The sequence below is a fragment of the Argopecten irradians genome, chromosome 11 (assembly GCF_041381155.1).
Source record: "Argopecten irradians isolate NY chromosome 11, Ai_NY, whole genome shotgun sequence".
Taxonomy (NCBI): domain Eukaryota; kingdom Metazoa; phylum Mollusca; class Bivalvia; order Pectinida; family Pectinidae; genus Argopecten; species Argopecten irradians.
The window spans coordinates 24,192,419-24,217,658 of NC_091144.1; the positions used below are offsets into that span (position 1 = coordinate 24,192,419).

The following is a 25,240-nucleotide window of genomic DNA, read 5'->3' on the forward strand; positions in this document are numbered from 1 at the left end:
GGTGATGAAGTTTGTCATTGGATACATTCGATTATATTATCAATATAAATGTTTGCGTAGGCGTTAATATATATATAACAATATATTTGTTTTATTCAAAGATCCATTAAAATGTTTAAACTACCTTGCCAATGACAGTATTTCATGATTTGTGCTTATTTTCATCAAATATAAAACTTGAAACCACATTTTTTATTCTATACATTTATTTTATTTATAATGTGAAGCACATCTGGCAAAATAAGAGGTGAAAACAATAGAAAGAATTTCGGGGTAAATTGGTGTAGATAGACACACACTAGAATACATAGATTTCGGTAAAATACTATCTCTGAACACAGGCCATGCTCATATTTCAAAACGCAAATTACCATACACATTCTTTATCCCATTGACAAACTATTTCCAGGAAATTATTCTAAAAGGTAGATATGGTTCTTAAAACGAAACAATAACTATCTACATGTAGCTTTATATGTACACTTCTAACGTCATGTCCATGACCAGATGATCGACCCTAGTCATACCTTCTAAATCACACCATTAAGTTTCCTAATGTATTGCATATATATCCCTGAGGTAACACAACTACGGACAGTGTCAGTTTAAATGCTGTTGTTATCGTTTCAATATCTCATGAGTTCATATCACACAACAGTTATCATTGTTAATAAAATAATAATATCAATCGACAAATGGAATTCAGAAAAGGATTTTTTTAAAACCTATAATCACTTCTATGCAAAAGAATAATCTTATTATATAATATATGGTTCTCTTTCACATCACTCGTATCCACTCTCTATATGAGCGAGTTTGGTGTAAAATATCTCGATCAGTCTTCTATTTGATTTGAGCATGCTCTGCAATAGCAGTCTATAAACATCAAGAGTCAGTTTAGCTCATAACGTCATACATTCGTGAATGATCTGTATGTAAACACATGATTTGAAGTGGAACTCATTTGCACTATTCGGTATATTTTCTAACATTTATTTGCACACGGCACTATTCGTTTTCCTCGCTCTCCGATTCTGACGCCCCCTCGTGGAAGTCGGTGACATTAATGTCATCCTGGTGTTGTCCTTCTGCATCGTCTTGATTCTCGTCGTCATCGCTCTTTACTCTCTTGAACTTTGTTCGTCTGTTTTGGAACCAAACCTTCACCTGTAATAAATAAGAATATGCTTATTATCATCGTCTCAATATTTCCGGATTTTGTTATATGGTACAATTACATAAAAGTTGGCATATTTCAATATATTTCTTTCCTACAGATCTTTTCATAGACTCGTCTGCAATGAACTCTTTAGCTTATTAAGAATGAATGCGGTGTTGACTTTTTTCAACCAATCTTCTTATCATTTAGTCTGAATTACTTCATTATGGTAAATGTAATGCGATGTATTTTGTGTTGTGGTGTATGTAATTGTACCGCACAAATAATCATGCCCTTAATGGTGCCGGGCGAAAGCAACACCGTATGCCACAAATTACTTTAATTTATTTCACAGCCATTGTATTGCTTGGAAATCAAAACATATTTATCATTTCAAATATTATGACATTTAAATTCAGAATGCTGACAGTTATTGCTATTGATAGAATACGCAATAGTGTTTGTAATCAGTTCATCCGGTTGACATCAAAATAATGATATTCTTTATGAATAGAAGAACATTTAAATAGAAATTAGTGAATGAAAATTATGGAAAGTTGAACTAAAACACTTTGTTCGCATCTCAATTAATTATAACGAACTAATTATGGAAAAATGAATTACGTCTTTCGTTCAAAATAGCAGGAATAGAATATAAGCGATGTCTTTGAACTTTCATGACTTTCAGGGAGGTTTATTGAAATATCTTTGAAAATATAACATAAACTGAAATCGGCGAATTAAAATGCAATCATCGCGACCCTATTGATATCAGAGAAATTCGATATTTGTTAATTTATCCACTAAACATGTCATATCCCTTTTTCTAAATATATTTTGACCATCAAAGGCTATGAGGCGACCAGCAATCTTGGCAGTCTTTGTCGTAACACGAACGCCTTGTCTAGGTTGGCGGTAATAGAGGTACAGGGGTTGCTCTGACACTCTCCATAACCGTCACGCTGAAAGGTCTTCGAAACCTTAAGAGGTTTTTCAAACTTAATAAAAGCAGTTTTTGGCATTCAATATGCATAAAAACCATGAGACGTGAGTGAAACTATTAGAAATTTATATGAATTGACAATTTGTCGAATTACCACTAAAGACCCAAAGGTGCCAATAGAGGTGTTTGTATAACGAGAACCAATGTGTTCACAGGGAAATCGGGACAATAGCACCAAACTGGAGATTAAATACTCTTATATAACGCCATAACCTCTTGCTGATAATTTGAGTAGATCGGAACCGATATCAAACGTTCAATAGCGGCACAGTTCAAAACTAGTTCTGAAAAAAGTAGATTAAAATTCCTGTGGTCTGTGACTACCTAAATGAAGTAAGACCTTTCGTATATTAGACGTTGGTTTATTCCAATTAAAACTAAATCAATCTTGCAAGATACTTTGGTAGAATTTTTTTCAAAAAGAATACTGAAGATCATGTTTATTTTTCAAAGCATTACATCTTTTAAATCTTATTAAGGCTGTTCACGAAGAGAATATGTAAGAAGCATGCTGAATATTATACAAACACTTTTAATAGACACAGACATTTCAGCTGAAGTCATAATCTTAAATTGCCTAAATATGGTCTATAACCATATCTTTACCTGCTTCAGTGTCAACATGTAGTCTTTGTTTGCTGATGCTAAATTCATATATTCTAGTTCCAAACTTTTATCAACGTTTTTCATTATAATAATGGAATACAAGAGAGTCTACACAGCCTCACCTCGCAGAAAATCGTATTATTTGCTATACTTTGAAGTCTATCCGGAACAACATTTCAAATAAACTAAAGAAAGGCCACTGACAATTTGGGAGTAATGGACATTCCACGAACAGACCATCTCATATTTCACCAAAACGTGAAGTGCCACAAAAGAATGCCTTGTTTGTGTATTAAATGCTGATTGTTATATTCAATTTTGAATCTTAAATTTTACAAATTTGCACTTGATGAAATTGAAATTATCTTCCAAATGGTTGTGGCGTGTGAAAGGTGTGACATGGGTCGTTGTCCCTGTGATGTACGAGGTAACGTGATAGGCTAGTCTGTGTTGATTCATCTCGTTCGTACCGACTCGTGTTTTAGTACCAAAACCCTATCGTGCGGACAGACAAACAACCCCTGCCGTCAGAATAATGCCAAATTAAATGGATTAGGGCCCGATTGTAATAAAATTTGTGGCACATTATTAAAGTTATTGAAATATGATTTTAAGGTTATTCGGACTTTGGAATAGACCTCTGCGGTGTCCATGCTCCGGGTGAGATTGACACTCTATAATCTGTTGGAATCCAGCCGTTTTAAAGATTACGTTCTTAGGTAGGGTAATAACTTCTTCTGAAATGAGCCTATTAAGGTTATAAATGGTGAATGGAGCGACATATTCTTTATCACAGGAACAGTATTTCAGCCAGTAGGACTAACGTTATTTATCATTTATCACGCGCGTAATAAGACACCACTCAACAGGAAAGTGTGCGATTTAGGAAGAGTTTAAATCTAATGTCATATAATGCAGTATATATATCTTACTCGGATAGCTGGAAGTCCACCTTGTTTGTGCTCATGAATACGGAATATTTTGCACAAATATATTCAGTCTTAAACACGAAACAAGACTACAATAAAGCAAAGTTCAGGACGGATATTTTTGCTTATTCAAAATAAATTTATTAATGCTATTTGTGATGATGTCCCACAGAGAGAATCAGAGTTATATTAAAGATGCACCAAAAGTCTTCCTTATCTAAACAGTTTTGATTTATTGATTCAATCGCCATTACCTAGATTATTTATTTAAACCATATATATCTGCAACATTGCTTTATTTCCTTAAATAGACCCAGTAGTCTAGTTCCGTGAAAATGTCAATTTATATTTAAAATACCGATAGCTAATAAAATCAATAGAATGATAATTAAACTTTACGCACATTTCTATGATAAAATGATAAAAAGTGAAACACAAATTATTGAAAAGCTGTGCAGAGAACATCATCTGTGGTTCAATGTAAACAATATAAGATGCAATCAACATATCAACACTACTTAATATTCTTTATCGACATTATTAACAGAATCAAAACAAAAATGAAACATATTTAATATGATCATATGTCTTAATTGATTTCTAACGTGTAATTGATTATTAGACGATCTTCAATACCTATTTTAGGAACAAAAATGTCTATAGGTTTTATAAAATGTATGTGAACGTCTTTAACATGTAATTTGGTTTTGTTTGTGTGTGTTTGTGTCTTTAAGATAAAGGGTCTAGAACAATTAACAACTTATTTGTCCGTAATGTTAATATTACCAACACAAACGTGTATTTTATGTAAGATATATGTGTTTTCTTATCTCGTTCTTTTATAAATGGACTCAATATTTAAAACGGATACAATGTATAAATATCAAGTAAAAATGTACGACGTTATGTTGAATATTATTAATAGCTATAATTTACATAGTTATGAATTACTATATTAACATATTGCACGACAAATTATAATTATTCATCATACAAAATAGACATCCTTTCTGCTGTCATGTGGTCCTGACTGGACTTATTATAAATGTAAATTGTGTTAATGAATAATATCTGTACATCAACTTTATATGAATATACATTAACGCAACATTTGCGATAAAACACATGGCGATAAGTATGGGTTAAAAATATTCCATTACTTAACTCATTTTTAAACTTTGTGCTTCTTTTTTCAAGTTTAGATTTATCATCTTTTCTTATATATAAATATATATCTTTTACAGCGCACTTAATTGACTTTTTAATCGTAGAAATATAATTATCATTAACATCGTAATTAATTTTGTTTTATTTATTTATTTTATTTATGCTAACTATCATAGTGTATGAAATATTATCACATTTGCCGCCCCGTCAACATCTGTATAATTACAAACAATTTATTAGAAGAAACCCTTGTACATCATTCAGATAAATAGGACAAAAACAACCCATAATAACAACAGTAGTAAATATGTTTATGTTATTTTATAACTGTAATAATTTAAGTCACGTCGTAATCTTTACACTTGTAAGGTGTTTTTTTTACAAAAATATACGCGCTTTAGAGTACAATAATCGCGACAAAAATAATGCATACATAATTATTCTTGCTTGGTATTAACCAGAACTTTTTGCCAGAACTATATATTCGAGATTTTACAAAATACAAATGAAATCGTGAGTCCACGGATATATTATTGTTAAAATAATATACCTATTATATATACTTATATATATATATTTGTGAAAAAAATCTAAAACAAAATGCTCAATCGTGAAAATGTCAACCCTCGAAAATAAATGTCTACACGATTACCGAACCATTCACTAATGATAAATTACCTGTATAAAGTTGAAATAAGATTGCATGCGTCATAAAGAGATATCTCTTAGCAATATCTGCATATGCATGTTGTGTCTAAACTCCTCGTTTTTATATATAATATGGCGTGTTACCTAACTTAAAGATTTGTTTATCACAACAAGACTTCAGTTTCTATAAAATATTTAACCCCTGAACCTTGCTGAGTGACAAGACGTCATTGTCTCCCAGCTAAGCCCACCTGTTTATGTAGTTAACAGCGCCTGTCTCACCTGTGTGCGTCAAATTATCTGCTTCGAGGACACACCTTATTGTTTTGTCAATCACTCAACGTGTATATTGCTAATTTGAATGACATTTATGCGTTGTATATTGACATGCTTATTGCTCATTACTCTGTATTACCCTGATAAGTTTTGAATCGTGTGAAGATAATCCCATGCCAAAAATTGATTCATCATGTCGTTGCTGAAGTGTTATTAATATATTAGCATTAATTATCAAGGTATCCACCCTGCGTAGGAATATTGGGATGACAGAAATGTGTGTAACACAATCGCGGAGGTATATTGTTTTCGTGTCAAAAGTCAAATTCATAAAAGACTCGAATGGCATTTTGCTGTTCATTTTATGAAAATAGTATTGTTATATTCAACCTGAAGGCTTTACAGTAGGAAGGAAAAACACACTACATTTTTCCATTACATTGCACATTTCGTAAGCTTAATGAATTCTCGAGTGCGTCTAATTAGGTTGTATGGCAGTTCGTCAGCGACCTCTGATCAAGATTACACCGATTTCTGTAGAGTCATTTGAACGTTTGTTTCGGGCGTCATTGATCCGTGCAGTAGTTAGGCATTGAGAGCCTACCACTTATTTGTCATGAGCTCTCAGAAAAAATCTATTATAGACTATTTTAGCACGCTTATCTATGTATCAAACACCACTTTGTAAGCAAGGGCCTAATTTAATTACCGGGCTATTTGTTTCTTTCCCCGGTACCACGTTACATAATACAAGGACGGAGTGTTTCTTAGACTCTCGGTGCAATGAGTATAAATTTAAATAAGTTCAATTACCTCTATTTGGTTTCTCACGGTTAAACAAATTACTTTTCCAAAGAACTACATTCATCAAGCAATTTGGTGTTGAACAGAACAGTTTTGCTTTCGTCAGATGTTCTAGTTTGTTTTAGTAACCAAAGGGCTCTCTAGGAGACTCCAATAGTCACGTGGCATTTTTCATCACAAATACATCAAAATACATTTTGGTTATCTCTTTTTGTAATACTTCTGAGTATTTTTTATGAATACATGTAGAACGATCATAGATAAATATTTTGGCCGAAAAAGAAACTAATTTAGGTGATATGCTTTAGAAGTTGCTTAATTAAAAAATCGGTATTGTGATTATCGGTATTGTGATTATCATCTTTTATCTTATATTCTTTTCCAAAACATGACAGTTTTATTTTCCTTACGTTTCCAAAGGCCTTAAAACTATTCTAAATTGTTTTAACTTGTGAAATATATTGTTTTTGTTGGTATTCTGTTGTTGGTGTTTTTTGTTTTTGTTTGATTTTTGTGTTTTTTTCATATTTTGAATTTGTATTTGTTGTTGTGATTTTTTTTTTAATTATTTATTTTTATTGATTTTCTTGTATCAATCTGCTTTCGGAATCAATCGGATGACTGCATCGAGACGAAAAAAGATATTTTGATTTATTTTGCATATAAATTTATAATTGTTTACAAATTCACAAAACAAAGCATTAAATGTTTTCTTTTCAATTCACGAAATGCGGAGGATTTAGAGATGAGCTTCTACCCTCTAAGGTTGATCAGTGTTGCTATGCATAAAAAGTGCACTTCAAAAGAAATTCAAAATATTAAGCAATATTGTTTCTATATAAGGTGACAATAAGGTCTTCATTTGCCGGTTTTTTTTCAAATGTTTGTTTATCTTCCATTATAATTCCTTCGAATCTAAAATCATCGCAATGCCAACACGGTAAGCTGAATTTTCAGGTCTATCGCGTCGTGTTTAATCTCTCATCAGCGACGAAATGGTAAAGTCCACAGGGTGCTATACCAAACAGTTGTCGACTCAATCAGCCCTGTTGCCTTCTCTATTAGCAGTCTTTTAAAACATGATAAAGTAATTTCGGGCGAAAAATATCCGTATTAAGAGTATAAAGGAATCACGGATGGACGATACGGTGGATCGATGTTGGGAACACAGAATGGTGCTCAGATTGAGGATGTCATAACGGAGGGTCGGGACGCATTCGTAGAGGTGTTCATATCGCGACAGACCAAGAGGATCAGAACTATGATAAACATTAACTTTCATTTTGCGCGTTTTAAGCAAGAAAAGATGTAATGGCTCGTTCTGTTGTGCTGATTTTCTCCTAGAACTAAGTTTGTATTGTGTTCATCAAAAACAACAAAGGCTTCATATGCAACCGATTACTGATCTAAAAAATAGTGGAAGCATTAATTTGTTGCCAATGAGTATATACAACATCTATGATCTTATTTTGTTTTTTATTCATATTTCCATCACGTCTATCACATTTATGTGATTATAAAATAACATATTCTTTATTCTACTTTCATCCTGTACCTAATCAAAAGTGTAAAACTTCTATTCCGTTAGTTTTTGGCATACAAACTTTGCATTTAGGAAATTTTCTTAATATGATTTCACACAAAGAACAGTTGTACATATTTTTCCCTCCTATTATTTTATCAGTGACACTTTATATTGATCATGGTTGAGTGTCACAGGAAATGAAGGATGAGTTGTACTATTGTATTATTTGATCATTACTATGGCAGATCAACACACTGTATCACATACACTGTGACTTTATAGTGAGGGCGGCCGGGCTGATCAATTTATTTTAATTGTATGAAAGATAATGTTGCGGGGCAAAAGACCCCCTTATGTGTGTTGAGTGGACATACTGTTTTATCGCGGACTTTAAATCACAGACCAGTAGCAAGAACGACAATTGTCATTGCGCTGGAGATAAATAGTCCATTCTGAATCGAACGCATTATGTTATAATATCAACATAAAAAATCCATTCTGAATCTTACGCATTTATATAATATCAACATAAATTTGACCATTTAACTCTCCATGATTTGAATCAGACACAAGAATGCATAGGATGTACTTTTGTTAAGTGCTTTATCTCATCCTTTGGGAAATATGAACCGAAACAAAAACAAACAATTTATAAACACATTCGAATTAAATGAGAGATTATTAGGGGGTAAAACCGAGTAATTCAAACTTACTTATTACGAATAACCTAAATGTGAATAGGTGTATTAGAATTGACACAATTTGCAAGATTTATCATTTATGTGACATTTCTATTTTTTTTTTTTTTTTAAAGTTCTGATTTTTATATTTGTAACATTTTCCTTTATATACCATTTTCCATCCCCATCCAGATAGGATATACGCTGAAATGAGTTCACGGATAAATTAGTTACAGAAACATATCAGATTTATTCGGGCCGCTTGAAAATAGGATATGTTAACAAAGAAGGCATGTTGTTTACTTAAATTGGTATAGCAAATATACACTAAAAGTGCACATAGCGTACTTTTAAACTGGACCAATAGGTCATATAAGTGCTTGAAGTGCCTTACCTATGTCAAAATATTTGAGTGAATCAAAGAAAAAGCTAATTTTGACTGACAGACCAATAATTCTTTACGATAGTCTTTAAATCTTCATTGTATTACCATAACTTTTCTAAGAATTCTCTTGGGTTTTTTTTACTCTTTCTGGAAATGAATATTTTTTGTAACATGGGATGTTTGTCTTTCAAAACTTTCCCAATACATAAAAAACATTAAATAGCAAACCCATAAATTCTGTACTTGAGCTTCAAGATAAACATAATGTAAAGTAATTTATAATAATGGATTCTCACCTGGGTCTCCGTCAATCCTAATTTGGCTGCCAAATCCTTCCTTTCCTGGCCAACAACATAATGATTCTTTTCGAATGCGTGCTCTAATTTTAGTAGTTGTGAAGGTGAAAACGCTGTCCTGATGCGCTTTGGTTTTCGGTATGGATGAAAATAAAAGCTTGGATCTTGATGACCTAAAACAAAGGAAAATTAATGTATACTATTCAGTTATATTAAAATAGCGTACTTTATGTTTTTCATGATAATTTGATTGTCCTGGGATGAAAACAAATACAATATTTATTATTACGAAGTAAGCATTTTAGGGAGTTGAAATTGATATAGAACCATTAAAACAATATTTGAACTTTTATCCACAAATAGATCCAATCAATTGGTTAGTATTGTTTTGAAAATGAAAATTAAAGTATACATCATAAATAGATTTATCAGTAATGTTCAAATAATGAAGTGTGTTACGTTCCTTTTTGAAAGGTCACATTCAATATTTTATTGACATGGTTCTGACTTCCATTAGTCATAAACGTCATGATTCTTTTGTCTACAGCGTCGCTAAATTGATTTTATTTTTTTTAATTATTGTGCGTTTGTGACAAAGCTATTCATCACAATTAGCCTGATATTGGTGTTATGGTTTGTTAGGAATGGTCTCTATCTTCGCTAAATCGAAAGTGGGATTTAGTTCTGTTTTTGGTTAAATACTCGTCCTGATTCGAAGTAAATCACGTTAATTCTAATTAATTGGTGTTTCGGTTTCAATAATATCGATATTTGCGTGGTTTCTTTCATCTGAAATATGACTCTATTTTACAGATAGCAGTTACACGGAAGAGGTTTCCTGGAAATATGTTATACCTTGTATCCGTAAATGTTTAATGCGTCAATGGAAATTGATTTAAATGCTGTTTTGATTTTGATTGATTAGATTTAATTAAACATGTTTTTTTATATGTGCACAGGTTGAAACACTCTTCGTATATATCATTTTTGTTATTTGCAAGTACCTAGTTGGTTAGTAATATGTCAAAATTGTCAAATTTTCATATTGATATTTCTTTTCAAATATTCACTGTTGTATTAAAACAATAAGGGTGAAATACAATAATCCAAAGAGACTCTGGTCTCCTTTTTGGCAATGAAAAGGGAAATTAATGTACTGTTGTTATATTTTGAATTTCGAAAATCAAGGAAAGATATGATTAAGTCAATAAAATTGTATTTAGAATATAATTATAACACAATTAAAAAATAGTTGTTTTGTAGTTTCTTTTTGATCATTTTTTCGAAATAATGATTAAAAAATGATATAATTTATTTTTTCATTTCAACCAATTTTATTGAATATTATCAATAGGTTGGGAAACAGGCTAAGCCTATATAAGCCTTCTTCTTATATATTTTAATCTGTTTCTGCATCAGATACGATATAATTTTAGTTAACAATTTTTAGATAAAAGTGATCGATGTGAAAAAATGATGGACATTATCCACTGATAATTTCTTCATCAGTTTTGATTCGAACTTGAAAGAGTCATATATAGCTCGACCTGTGGTATGCGGTAGGCATACCCTGATCACTGCGTCAGAGATCGGCTTGGATTTCATGCCTAAACTTATCTACAATCGACAAAGCCATATATTCCCTCACCCCTAATGAACGTCATTGGCTAACATCTAAAAGAAAGATAATGGCTTCCTGTGGTCCCCCTCCCACATATTACTTCTAGCTAATTATCCCGTCGTGTTCGTATAAGGTTTGTACAAGTAAGTCACAATTACCGCCAGTTTCCATAACGTATAACTCTTACTCCCAAAATTAGCATTGTCACCGCGGATAAATGTAGTCTAAATGTACGACTAAATAAGGATATATAGCCTTGGTAATCACACGTTTTACTCGCAAATAGACAATACAGTGGTACTTATAATTCTGAGTCATTTAAAGGTTTGTGATAGGGTGAGAAATCTGCTAAGCATGTGGAACACGCAAGCAGTAAAACTAAACAATTTGTACAGAAAATGGTATTGTTATGGAAAATACTAAATGCTTGAAAATTGGACGACAATGACACGCTAGACAGATTATACAAAAAATATTTTCGGTGTAATTTCTCCGTGGGAAATTCTGTTCACTTTTAGATCAAATGCCTTACATTGTAAACGACTTCATTTTTGTGAGATGCATATTTTCACGGAAGTTCTTGAGAAAGCTCAAACGCAAATTCAAACTTCGCAAAATTAACCCAGAAAATGTTATTTCATATTTAACACATAACAGGCCTTGATCGCGAATAAATGTATTGGCAAATATGTTAAAGTTAAAAAAGAGAAAAAAAAAAAAAAGAAAAAAAAGTATTCGCGAATTTTTTATTTACAATAAGCCATGCATGCATTAATAAAACACGCCCGTTCCTAAATATATTTTTTCCTAAATTTGAATTATTTAGTTTAAATTCATCACAAAAAGGACCAATTTGAAATATTTATGTGCATAAACTATGTATTTCTAGAAACTCTATTTTCTTCATTTTCTGTAATTTAAATTCTCGTTTGTTAATAAGTGTGCTTCTGTTTTATCTATTTCAAATATCCCATTGTTCATGCAGAGTTATCAATTTCACAATGTTCTTAACAAATTGCACCAAACAATGTGTTATTTATGACTTCTGTTCGACACCCATAACGCACTTCAAACACGCTTTGCTTTAATCGATTGGTCATTAAGGTAAGCATTATGTTTTTAATCAGAGTTTTGCGCTACTGAGAACACAATGCAATGTTAAATATATTTTTCTTAATTTGCAGCCTTTATCGCCCCTTCCCAAGTTATTAGTATTAATTACAAAGCCATTTAATTGTCTTCTCTGTCAGCACCAACGGAGCGTACCCTCTAATAGTTAAAAGATATTAACTTGGGTTCACGAAAAAGATCGATGATTAAATTAAATGCTATGCATATCAATTAACAGTACAGTCAAATAGGTGCTTATCATGACCTGCTAATTGTCAGATGCTATTCGCACGAAAACCTATTGATTTAATTATTTCTGAAACATATCAATTAAATAAACCATTGTTTTCTGTCTAATTGTGTTTATCTTTATTGTTTGTATCATCATTAAAATGTATGTACTTGATTTGTTTTGTTCTTCTTTTGTTCTCCAGTATGGGTAGAAAGAAAAAAAACACATTGCAGTAAAAACAGTAGAAAAACTGATAACAAAAAAAATGAAAAAGGGGAAATTTATGTATTTGAACCAACTTCAGTAGATAAAACAAATATTTTAGTATTAAGTAAAAAAAAAAAAGAATAAAAACGTCTGTTTTATTTCTTTCAGATATTTTAATTTCAGTATCAGAGGCGTATGGAAACGTTAAAAGATTTTTTTATATATTTATACATTTTGTATACCATTTGATATTTATTTTTATTTTTTTATTGTTGTTGTTTTTATTCTTATGTATCATTCTCTTACATTGATATATTGTCCAAGAAGTAAACCATCGACTTGAAAGATGAAGAATAATACCATGTCAGAAGCTAGACCAATTATATTCTACAACATAGAAAATAAAAAGTTATTGTTAAAGATGTACTCCTCTGAGAAGTTAAAATTTTCTTGTCTTGGAATTCTTTTTTTTTCATATAGATTTTTGGAAATAGGAGTTCATGCCATAAAAGAAAATGGAAGAAAAAACATATGTCCGTGTGCTCGTTTTGAGCTATTGTCACTCAAAGATACTTAGTTAACAAAATATTGGATTTTATAGGAATTTTGCCGTTTTGACCATATTCACAAGAGATTAAAGCCATAATTTCCTAATGAGGTGTTTGATATTTATGGATGTTTGTAGAATTTATTTTGCAGAAGTCTTTTTTTTAATATACCAGTTTTTATTAATAAGACTAATAAATTTTTTCATATGCTACCCCTACCCCTTAATTTTGAGCCACAAAATGCACAATTTTCAGCCATTTTTGCCAAATTTACACCCTTTATAGAAAAAGTTCTGGTATTAAATTTGGTTGTTATTTGGTACATCAACAGGGAAAGGGTTGTTCTTTCTAAACCAGGCAGAAAATGGGGGGGTCCGTGTGCTTACTTTTTTGCATTTGAATATTTGTTATTTTTCAGTATTTTAGAGTAAAAATTAAAAGTGCTCCAAAAGTGTTTCATTAGAGTAAAAATTAAAAGTGCTCCAAAAGTGTTTCATTTTACACATTAATGCTCAATATTTAAATCACCACGAACCCAGTAAAGATTTACAGAAAAAAAACTAGCTCAATACTGCTAAAAATACTGGCGCAGTGATGATTTAAGTGAAATCAATTTCATTAAAAAATGGGTAAACTGTCGCTCAAAGCGAAAAAAGACACCATTTCAAAATAGCCGCCAAATGGGCCGTTTCTTAAAAATACCGTATAAAAAAAATCTACAAAAAATAGAAATGAATTATTTTGACAAAATTTGCAAATGGCTACAAATATTGATAGATTGTATTTGAAAATCTCAGAACTTCCTTGATCTATGTCGAAACGAGACTTTAACGGGACTGAAACCTCAGAAGAATACATCCTTAAAGATGCTTCACCGCCGACAGAGCATAAATGATATTCATCATTTGAACAGTAATTGGCGTTTAATCATATATATATATGCCTAATTAACATAAAAAATAACATAAAATAATTCAATTTGCCTATGGTGCATGCGCAATCAGTACTTCATTCTATATAGGACATAGTGCCACGGATTTTTTTCGGGATGCAATTAATTATTTTTTTTCATATATTTAACTTGAAGTAAAATTAGAAGCTCAAACTTTTCAATAATGGTAATGATGTAAAGTAAGTAACTTTCGTAATTGAAGAAAAATACTAAATCGTCTGTTCTTGTTTTTTATAGTGAAACAATACCATTTATCAGCGGTGGAGCATCTTTAAATAGTAAATGTTCAGTTTAAATAATAAAGAATACTTTGTGGATTTTTTTTTCGTTCTCCTTATGCAAATAGATTAGTCGAACTATTTTTTTCAATTTATAGATGAGGTTGTTTTTGGTTTCAAATCAACTCTCAGAATGTGTTCTTATGAGTTCGTAATCAAGGTGAACCAGTGTTTTTTCTATATACTACTTAGTTTTATTGCTAAATGTCCCTTTGCCCTTTCCGTAAATGCAAGCACGCTTTTTCCTTGCGAAAAAAGTCCCCGTTTGTCTTCGCCTAATAGACATTTAGCCTTCTGCGATGGGTTACGAAGTGTGTACGTCTTCGTTGCAACCCCTTTGCCCTTTAGAGAAGGAACGAGAATGGAAACTTAGAAATTCTCTCGGAATATTTTATAATTAGGAAAAATCAATCACTTTTGCTTAAACAGGGTTAATAAGTATTAGACAATACAGTATTTGTTCTTATTGATTCCCTATCAATCTTTTGCCCTTTCCGGTTTTCTAAGGAACAAATAGTGTTTGCGGTGAAGAAAATGTCAACCATTCTTCCTTCTCAAGTCTTTCATTTATTTCTTGAGTAGAATTAAGATTTTTTGTCCACTTTGTACCTGTGTCTTATTTCTAGGAGCTCCTTTGCCCTTTGGCATTGTTAGACTGATAACAGAGGTAAGGAAAGGCGCCCAGTACATCTAAGAAGGTCATGTTTGCTCTCCGGTCTTGAATCAACAATATTGAAGATTCATCGCAAATAATGTTGACCTTGTTGTATTTAGCGTTCTTTGGTCTACATTAGTCTTTGAAGACATTCATAGAAATTAGTACTGGTCATGCAATTAGTAAGGCGAAATTTCTATGAATCTTTTAACAATTGTTCCTTCCCACTATTTTGTTAATCATTAATCTACCTTTAACCTCCTTTTGAAAATCAAAATTCTGACAAATGGACTCCTGCCCTCATTTATGAGGGATGAATAAGTGTGTCACTGATAATGATTATGTTGATGCCTATTAGGTTGAGGGTTGTGGCGGTACTTATTGGCGAATGTCACAATACGCCATGGTAAACGGTTAACGCCCTGTCTTTGTCCAACACTTTATCATTTAAGGCTTTCAAATCTTACGAAATAGCTCACAGCAAATACATTTCTTTATATATTTTTTTCTTTCATCATTGAAATTAGGATGTAATTGGACAAGTGCTTACCCAAGCGCGATGTGCCACTGAATACTGGGATGTCAAGAGGAGGTTTGAAAATTGTCTCGTCCAACCTTTCATTAAAGGATCTCAAGATATTTTCAATATTCAAAATAAGAATATATGGTATGGGTAAATTGTACTTTTAGTTCGTTGATTGAAATTACTGGCATCATTTCGTAGAATTTTTGACGAGTACATATGACACTGTAGGATAAACGCTGACACCAGACCTTACTGGTACAGACTGTCTTACAGGACAATTCTTTACAATTTGTCGTATAAACACTTCCTATTAACATGATTAAAAGATCGAGAGCACTTTTAAATGCAAGTCTACGCAGCTTTTGTTATCTGAATGTACATATTAAATTTGATGTAAAAAGTTGTGAAAGTTTTTAAGGATGAATATCGTATTCATTATTCATTCTCATTCAAATAAAACATTTTGTATTTTGTCATTTTGGCAGTTAGCTTGTAATACTTAAATCAAGCGAAAGAGATTCGAAGTTTCTTTTTATCGTGCGCATTTAGATATATCGATTAGAGATAGCATTAGGACAGGATTACTGGCGAATCTCAATACCACGAAAAGTTTCTGTTTCCCCGATTGAATGTTGCTCAGAATTACTTTTTTTCTCTTTTGTTATTAACTTGTGGCATTTTAAAACATTTACAGCAAACAAGAGCACCTGGTTTCGTCTGAAGACATATAATATTTACTCTAGGAAATGCATAATGTTAGAGCCATTAAAGTTTTAAGTAATATATTTATTTGTTACCTGAATTTGTAAGATTACATACAAATATTTTTGCAGTGAAACTGATTTTCATGAATAGGCTCAGAAATATTTCAGCCAAAATAGGATTGTCAGTCATATTTGTGGTAATAGAAGCAATCTTTGATTATGTACAGAGTGTCAGGTCTAAAAACAAACCGGCATGAGGCGCTAAGTTTAACCCGGGATAGCTCACAAAAAGCCAATCGCCTTTACCAACACAATAGAAAGAAGCTGTGAAAAGCTCTTGTGTGGGTTAAGACACAGGAATGTTGTCTTGAACAAACGATTGAAGATTGTAAGAATAAACAATTAAACTGACAATTGATATTTAATGACTGCACGGCTCATGAATTTGCCGATTCTTTACAAAGAAGCTAATGTTCTTGTGCATGTTATAGCTGATTAAACAAAAGCGGACCAACCGCGCGACCGAAGGTCACCTCTTATCACGTTCTTTATAAAAAAAACTGGCAACATAAGTCATTCTAACTACTTAGCATTGCCTAATTTACCTTTTTTATATCTGCAAGCTTAAATCCTCCCTTTTAATATTTCAGAATATTATTTTCGTGCAGTTTTAAACACACTTTGCAAATTTTATGTAAATACTCCTCGCAGGTGTTGCGTTGAAAATAGCTTAAACCCTTACCCAGTATAGAACATACAAATGTGAATGCATTTTGAGCGTCAAGAAGAACGGCTTAAGCTGGCCATGAATTCAGCTTCTTTGAACAATGTCTCGCTAATTAATTTTCGTTTTCTCTAGTTTGACAGGCTCACGTCCTGGTTAGGATAATTAATTTTGTCTTTGTGCTCAAGCTACTGGAACAAAAATAACAATATGTTTGGTTTAATGGCCTGCCCTCAACGACTGGTCGTATCTAGTTGCAAAAGCCAGTACCGGTAACAGATGCGACGCCATGTTCCCTTTCAGTCACAATATTGTTCCAAGATGTGTGATTTTAACGCACGAGGTCAAATAAATAAATATGACAAGAAGGAATGTTCCCTGAAGGTGACATTAGAATAGTACGTTGCTAGAGGTGTCAAAGAAATCAAATGGAACGTGCATTTAAAATCGAAATAAATACAAATGGCATTTCAAGAATTTCGATACAAAAATAAAATGTTAATTATCATATTGATGGATTTCCTTAATAGACAAGTTATTTATAAAATAGATGTTTATGGTATTTTAGGTCAGTGTGTGTGCGAAAATGTCATGTGCATAAAATTATGATCAACAAATGTGATTGATGCAAATTAAATTTTTGTATCATTGTTTTGGATATGTATTTAAATATCACAAATATTGAAATAAAGATGCCTGAAATTAATGTAATTTAACAATGTCATAATTTGTTGAACATTATAACAATTATTTTACTAAAATATCAAAATACTGATAAAATTATAACATGAAATAAACGTTATACACGACGTTATGATTTAGTAAAGATTGTACTTTACACTAATTGTTTTGCTCAATGTATGAAGTTGGTCATCCAATTTATTAACATTACCCATGTTAAGTGGATTAGTCAATGGTTAAGATAAGCCCTATCATGATGTTGTAAAAATAAATTTGACCTATGCTATTGTTGCCAAACAATAACTATTTGTATAGAATGTTCCCCATATAGACATTCCATACTTTTACAAACAATAAAATGATATCAACATTACTTTATTTGGTTCACAAATTCAGCAATATGTTCTATTAATGTAACAAAATGAACAGCTTTAATTCATTCCGTCTTTATAAATAGGTTTAATCGAATGGAAAATTCTTGATATATAAACGATAAAACGACAAATATATATAACTGTCAATTTTATATCCCGATCATGTAAACGGTAAGGTTAGATATATGTTTAGATTCCTTTAAGTCCCGAAAACAAAACAATTATTGTAAAGCAATTTCCACTTTAATGCGCAACAAATTAACCTAATACTTGCGTGTTTACGCTAAATCAATCCTTTAGGTGTATATCTGATGCGATAAGCATGCTTAATGAATTCTCAAATTTCATGGAAAATCATAATTGAAAAATCTAAGCCTGTGTTATTCTTTACAGAGCGTATGTTCTTTATCTATAACGGCATGTAAACACTTTTCTAAAACTACTCATTTCTCGTCTTGATACGATGATCGTTTGTAGATTATTTCTTAGGATCTTTGTAAGCGAGGTAGTTTGTTTCCATGACGACGTGACATTTACATTATAGAATTTGATATTATAATCATCTACACATGCTATTGGCCTATCTGTGTGACTGTTCTATCCCACAAATTACTCTATGACAACCTGAAGGAAACAGCCACGCCCATTCAATTTCTGCACTGCACACATTTAAATCATCTATCAATGGTAAACACTGTGCTTGAAAATTTGTTTCTGACGGCTTGAAAATGTCAGAATTCTAAACGCCATAGTGATAAATTGTAAGACCAATTGGATAGTAAGCAATTTTTGTTATACATTACAAAACGCACTGTCAATACGGATGTTATTATAAGTGAATATTTCAATCTCTTAGCAAAATAGGAACAGCGTACTCAGGGGAAATATATATACGCTAGCATATTAATTGATCTGGCAAAGGTTTAGATATATACGTCTAAGAAAACTGTTTTTATCTTAATTTGATAAAGGAATGTCATAGCCATATGTTTAAAAAATGGATGTCAAGTACATTTGAGTATTTTGTACGACAAAAAGTTTATATGATCAGCCTTTCAAGTACAACAAAATATACGGATAAGAAGGGATTGTAGGAGAGGCCGAAAACGTTTATTGAAATGTATGAGATCTTTAATAAACAGTCCCTAGTGGAACTAGCGTGAAATATATCCTTCAGTGCTTCAGTGTAGTCAGACGTCTCATTTCAGATGTTTTAAGGTTTCACAAAAAAACGTGTGGGGCTTCGCGCTACGCTACCCTCACCTCCTAAACACCGTACTTGGCGATGCAATCAAAAACGCATTGCCACTGGTGTTAGCGGTAATAAAAGTCATTGGAACATTCGGGGCGCTATGTGTACGAGTTTATCGATGAGGTGTTCCAACAAAAGACACCACGGTGTTTTCCATAGAAAATCACCACTACTGTAAAATCGCCCTTATTCGTATGCCAATCTCCCACAATGTACCTGATACCTATATTTACTGGCGTTTAAGTGGGATCCATCTTTGCCTTTCCCACGAAGGGCTACATCAACGGCTATCAATTGCCGGGACAGAGTCAACAGTTATAATTATCATGTCATTTCGTATATGACAAATTAGCCAAATACCCATAAAGTTTAAATACATAAGTACAGTACCTGTGTTAAAAGTTACAGCGATATCTCGCTGGAAGGCAAATATATTTGTATAATATGTAGTTTAACTTAAAACAGTAACTTCATCATGTGTTTTCAAGTGTCAGAAGAATGAAGGGTATTTTTCAAACGATAAATGTAAACACAAGCGGGTAATTTAAGAAAAAAAAAGAAAAGAAAAATTTTGAAATACGAGATAAATTTCGTTAAACGGGATATAAATTATGTGTGTTTACTGCTCTTTGAATAGAAACACATCAACATTATTTACACCTAAACAGCAGTTGGTTTTTGTAATATAATTGTATTATTCTGATTCACATTCCTTAATTACCTATTGCTGTCCAAAACCACGTATTCCAAATGATAAATTCAAATTTAAACTTCAATGAACTCTTTATGGAGTGTGTTGATTTGAAATTAAAGACATTTGTCGGGAGATACAATATATCTCCCTTTCAGGGTTGTTAAAAGGATACCTCTATACCAATGGTGATTAGCCATTATAGAGTAAGTATTTGAGTATATTTACTTATCACACGACCGGAACTTTCGAAACCTTTATTTGACTATCATAAATATGCTATTCGTGGGCATGCGGGAAATTTAATTGAATAATGATTTTTAAAATAGGATTAATTTTTAACAATAGTATTGTTAGTATTTTTCCACACTTCAATTTTAATCTTTGTCCTTGTCAAACTTGATTCTATATTTAGAAGAATTATTTCCACTTTCAAATGGAACTTTATTTCCTTTTCATGATTTTATAGAAAGAAATTACTATCCTAACAAGCTTTTATAATTTGGTTACTTCGTCTAATTAAGAGTTATTTTAAAGTAAATAACACCAATTTCCTCTGTAGGCATTCTAAACAAAACAACACTAAGCGTACAATAAGTAACACTTTCCTTTGTAAGTCGAATTGACCACATCATTAAATTCAATTTGTGTTATCTTTATCAAAAACACTTGTCGTACACATGTAATTAACTCTCGAACTCTATCAACTTTGCATTGTTTAAATGCACTGTGTATCTCCGCAAAACCACGCCCATCTCCCCGGGGGAGCGTTTATCTCAGAACCTGGTTCGGCGTCCAAGACGCGCGTCACTGACTTTCTTCGTTTGATCATTTGTTAATTAAAACTTAAGTAAGAACTGGCCAGATTCATTCCTGATTATTATTTCCCTCGCACTGAAATGTAAACCTCCATGGAGACAACACGTCACGGTAAACTGATATACAGAGGGTTTCCTCTTGACGAGGAACTGTGAAATCATAGCGAGTAATCCCCCGGGACCAGCAACACTATCAACGCCTTGTTAACGGGCTAACAGACAGTCAAACGTTTGGCAGATCAACCAGGGATATTACCACAGCTACATATCAATAAACCTTTCTAGAATTATTATATATAATTATATGCCATCCATTTTAATAACTGTCTATATTTATTTGATATCTGATAGTAATTTATAAATTATGTATCCACTTGAAATTGTTATGCATTTTTATTATATAAATATCGGTCTTTCCTTTATTTTCAATGCACAGTGTGCAATTATTTATTTTCTAAACCTGAAAATATAAAGAAACTTAAATTTGAAAAACAGGTTTGGAAATTTATTGATAGACTACTTACTATTATCTACTATAAGTATTTTTTTTATTTTTTTTAAAAATCGTGTTATTAACACAATTTATCAACAAATGTATATTGTATATTAATAAGATATTATTATTCGAAATAAATATAATAAACATATCTACATCACTATCTTCTATGCCATGTCATTACTTTAGTATAAATTCTTTATTGTCCGCATGTCATATATTTACAAAATAAAAATAATACGTGATGACAACAAAGACTTACATAGACCTTAATTTTATTCACAGTATATAAATTTAAAAGAACATCTTTTTTTAGAAAATGTCTTAATTGGATCTATTTTATATTATTTTTTTGACCAGCCACTGCAGTATATAAAAAACGGCAAAACGCAATTCATTCCAGAAACAACAATTAAGAACAAAATAATTTCTGTCTGAGAAATTATGAATATTTTTAACATATATTTTAGCACAATTCGACACTGCAACTAGAGATAAAACTTACTGAAACTTGAAGAAAATGTTATTTTCTCTTTAGCAGTGTTTCAGTGCCGTACATAAATGTCGGAAAGAAATTAATGTTGTTTTTGGGTGGCGAGAAAAGTTTTCCGGTATGTTACATTTGTCAAAACAACGATGTTTTCTCGCAAATGAATCAGTAATACCACCAAGTGATGTGTCAGGACCTAGAAACACACATGGTGTTCATTCTTAAGTTACAAAATGATTTGTTAGTATGTTAGACGGCTTAAAATTCTCAATACATAAACCATGACACCATTTATAAGAAGTGGTTTTGAATTTTAATAATTGTTCCATCTTGGTGTTGTCAGATAAAAACAAAATCACAAAAGATTGATATTATTTGAATTGCTGCAAATTAAATTGAAATCATCAGATTAGTTTTGTGTATAAATTATACATGATCATTCACTGAAAGCGGGTTATATATTTTCGCCATCGCCATACTTCACAATAAAAAAAACCCAACCGGTTGTGATTTGCTGCGATGTAAGAAGAAAATGATAATAATTTGGCAACATGCATGGGAAAAAGTATTTTTATGCCATGTCTTTGTGTGCCATTGATCTTTGTGAATGCAATTGTGAATTTCACATTCGGAAAAATAACCCCAAAAGATCAATAATCATACACGTGAAAATGTATTTAATTATTGTTAACGATCAAGCGTGTTATGTATGGTTAATTTCAGTTTATTTGCTCCTAAACGTGAGATAGTTTTGTATGGAATAATGACAATAAATTTGGTCGCGTTTATTGAATAATGAAAATGGATTTCAACCCCGGAAATACGGGTCATGGATAGTAATTCTATAATGTGTTTCACTTAAACACCATACACACGACAGTTTGTTGTTTAGAATTAGCGATGACCAAGAATAAAAGTTTGAACATATGATATATTTGAAGTAGGGTTCCGTCAGAGATCACGACATATTTTAAGAATGGTTTCTTTATAAAATCACCCAATGATTTGTTGCTTAATTGACGTAATTTACCTAATACTCTTGTTAATATGGTCAATTTACCCCACGCCTCATAAAACTAGAATAAAACAGTACTGGCGTTTTACCATATTAAAAACTTCTTCTAAATTGCTAATAGTCAATATAAGATAATTGGTTGGTGTCATACGTCATGATATATGGCTAGCCAGCCGATTAAACCTTGTATCCTCAGGTAATTATTGCCTGGTACCCCGGGGTGAACCGCCGGCCGGAGAAATCAAGGTGCCTAAATATGAAGATTAATGAACCTAAACATTGTCCATGATATTTTTATGAATTACTCTTTGAACCCAACTTTAAAATATATAGGCACAAAATTGTTGCAGTCGCGTCAGGATATCAGGAGAATAGTGTTGGTCATGTGGCGTTCAACCGTTCGAACAATCTTGGCGTCATCGTAAACAACATGCTAGCAGACATAATGGTAGAACAATATTACAACATAAATTACCTTTTATTTTTATAAAGATACTTTTAAAAATAGCATAGCACCATATGATTCTAGCTTGTATTTTTTTCTTAATATTTTATATTCACATAAATATTCAAAACAATTATTTTCTTTTAAATTTACATCAAATGGACTATATAACTATAATTTATATACATTAATTGCATTTTCTTATATAATTGTAAAGTTTTGATAGAAAAGTAAAATAGAAATAAATTTAACAATAGTTATCTGAATATAATATCCAAGCAACCACATAATCTAAAACTTTCATAATAAAAAAAACTAGCCAAGGTTTAAACAGGAAACAAAGCATATTTACTTCATATAGAAATAAATTGAGACAACAAGATTAGATAAAACACAATATTAGATTGGAAGGAGGAATGAAACAGAAAAATAGGGTAAACAATTTCGTCAATATTTATTGCAAATTAGAATTTTTTTATGATATGAATGTATTTTTAATAATTTCCAGTGCAATAATTAATTACTAATACCATTCATACCCAATAATTCAATAAATATTGACGATATTTCTTTAAACACATTATGTTAAAAACATTAATCATAAACAGTTTAATGTATACATTTACTTACCGAAAGGAAGTCCAAACAAGCCCTGGGGATGTCTTGCTAACATCCAGGGGTACATATTGGAGGGATCGCGACTAGCACCTAAAAGTCCGGGATAAAACGGATTGAGGGTTGAAACTGTAGGGGGAGGTAGTGTCCGACCCAGGGATGTTACCCCCGGGGCCATGGTGTTTTGAAACGCCCATGCTGCAGATCTCTGTAATGTCAGTAAATCATTATGGTTAAGTTGAGATTGTTCAGCTAGAAGAAGGTTTCGCACATGTGGAGGTAATGCCGGGTGTAAGGGTGGGATCCTTCCCGCGATGAGGGCAGCATCCGGCGCTGAAGATGAAAGTCCTGAGGGAACGGAACTAGAGATGCTGTGCTGTGGTTCGGAACCCGAGCTGGTTCGAGTATCTTTATGAATCAAGGAATCTATAGAAAATCCATTTGAAGCGTGTTTTGGAACAGGCAAAATCGGCTTCATGTTGACTTTCCTGTTTCCACGTAGTGTTGTCACAAATTTTAACTTGATATTGTCATGAAATTAATAATGTCTTGTCAACCTCATATACGATTGTTTTCTTGTATATATATTATTAAGTCAATATCAAGAATGTACCGAAATACATAATTCGGAAATTTCAATGGAAAAGTTCCCGTCATAAAATGATTAAAAAAAACACTAAATAATGTTCTTTTTTCCTTTGATAAATGTTGTCCTTGAGTCAACAACAGATGATGTCTACCTTTACATCTGCAGCTTCTCTTTTACTGTAATATGATGGCACTTTCTCTGACGGACGATCCTAACTGGCCAGTAGAATTGCTTTCGATCATTTTCTTTGAGCTGGTTTCCTCTGGTGAATAGGTTTCAGTTGGGCGACAGTGATTGGCCAGTTAATGCTGTGTCGTCTGCGGGGGTCATTTAACCCGATAGGTGGCAGCACATTATAATTATAGACAGGATCGATGTTCATAGCAGTCTGATGTATCAACTATTAGCTGATGGTGTATTTCTTGTCTTAAACAAATTTCGTATTCGCTTCAACTCAAGTAATCCACCGTTTACGTCTAACCTACACAAACCGTATGTTGCCAGATATCCCTATATATATTCTGCTGAAACGATCAATGTACTGAAATCTCTCATTGTCATTTAAATTATAGGGGTTGTGACAACAATATGTTGAACCATAGTGTTTTCAATAGGGGCAGCCCTCACTACATGACGATAACGTAGTTTATTTTGTTCAAACATTGATGAACACACTGATAGAAATTTAATTATGTTAAAACGTGAAGCGAGGAAATCTACAAGATTTAAATATACCTTT

At 32.1% G+C, this 25,240-nt stretch overlaps 1 protein-coding gene across 1 annotated transcript; it reads right to left on the bottom strand.

The window, feature by feature from the left end:
- Window positions 1-200: 200 nt before the first annotated feature.
- On the bottom strand, window positions 201-24,980 carry LOC138335073 (homeobox protein EMX2-like). Its single transcript, XM_069283976.1, has 3 exons — window positions 23,928-24,980; window positions 9,479-9,651; window positions 201-1,167 (listed from the first exon to the last, which is right to left on the bottom strand). The coding sequence occupies exons 1-3, from the start codon at window positions 24,388-24,390 to the stop codon at window positions 1,009-1,011; spliced, it is 795 nt and encodes a 264-aa protein (XP_069140077.1). The 5' UTR covers window positions 24,391-24,980; the 3' UTR covers window positions 201-1,008.
- Between the last annotated feature and the right edge of the window lie 260 nt (window positions 24,981-25,240).

Coding starts and splice junctions, on each gene's coding strand:
- LOC138335073 (XM_069283976.1), bottom strand. CDS start 24,390: ATGAAGCCGATTTTGCCTGTTCCAAAACACGCTTCAAATGGATTTTCT. Junction 9,652..23,927: donor CTTGTTTGGACTTCCTTTCG/GTAAGTAAATGT, acceptor CCTTTGTTTTAG/GTCATCAAGATCCAAGCTTT. Junction 1,168..9,478: donor TAGGATTGACGGAGACCCAG/GTGAGAATCCAT, acceptor TATTTATTACAG/GTGAAGGTTTGGTTCCAAAA.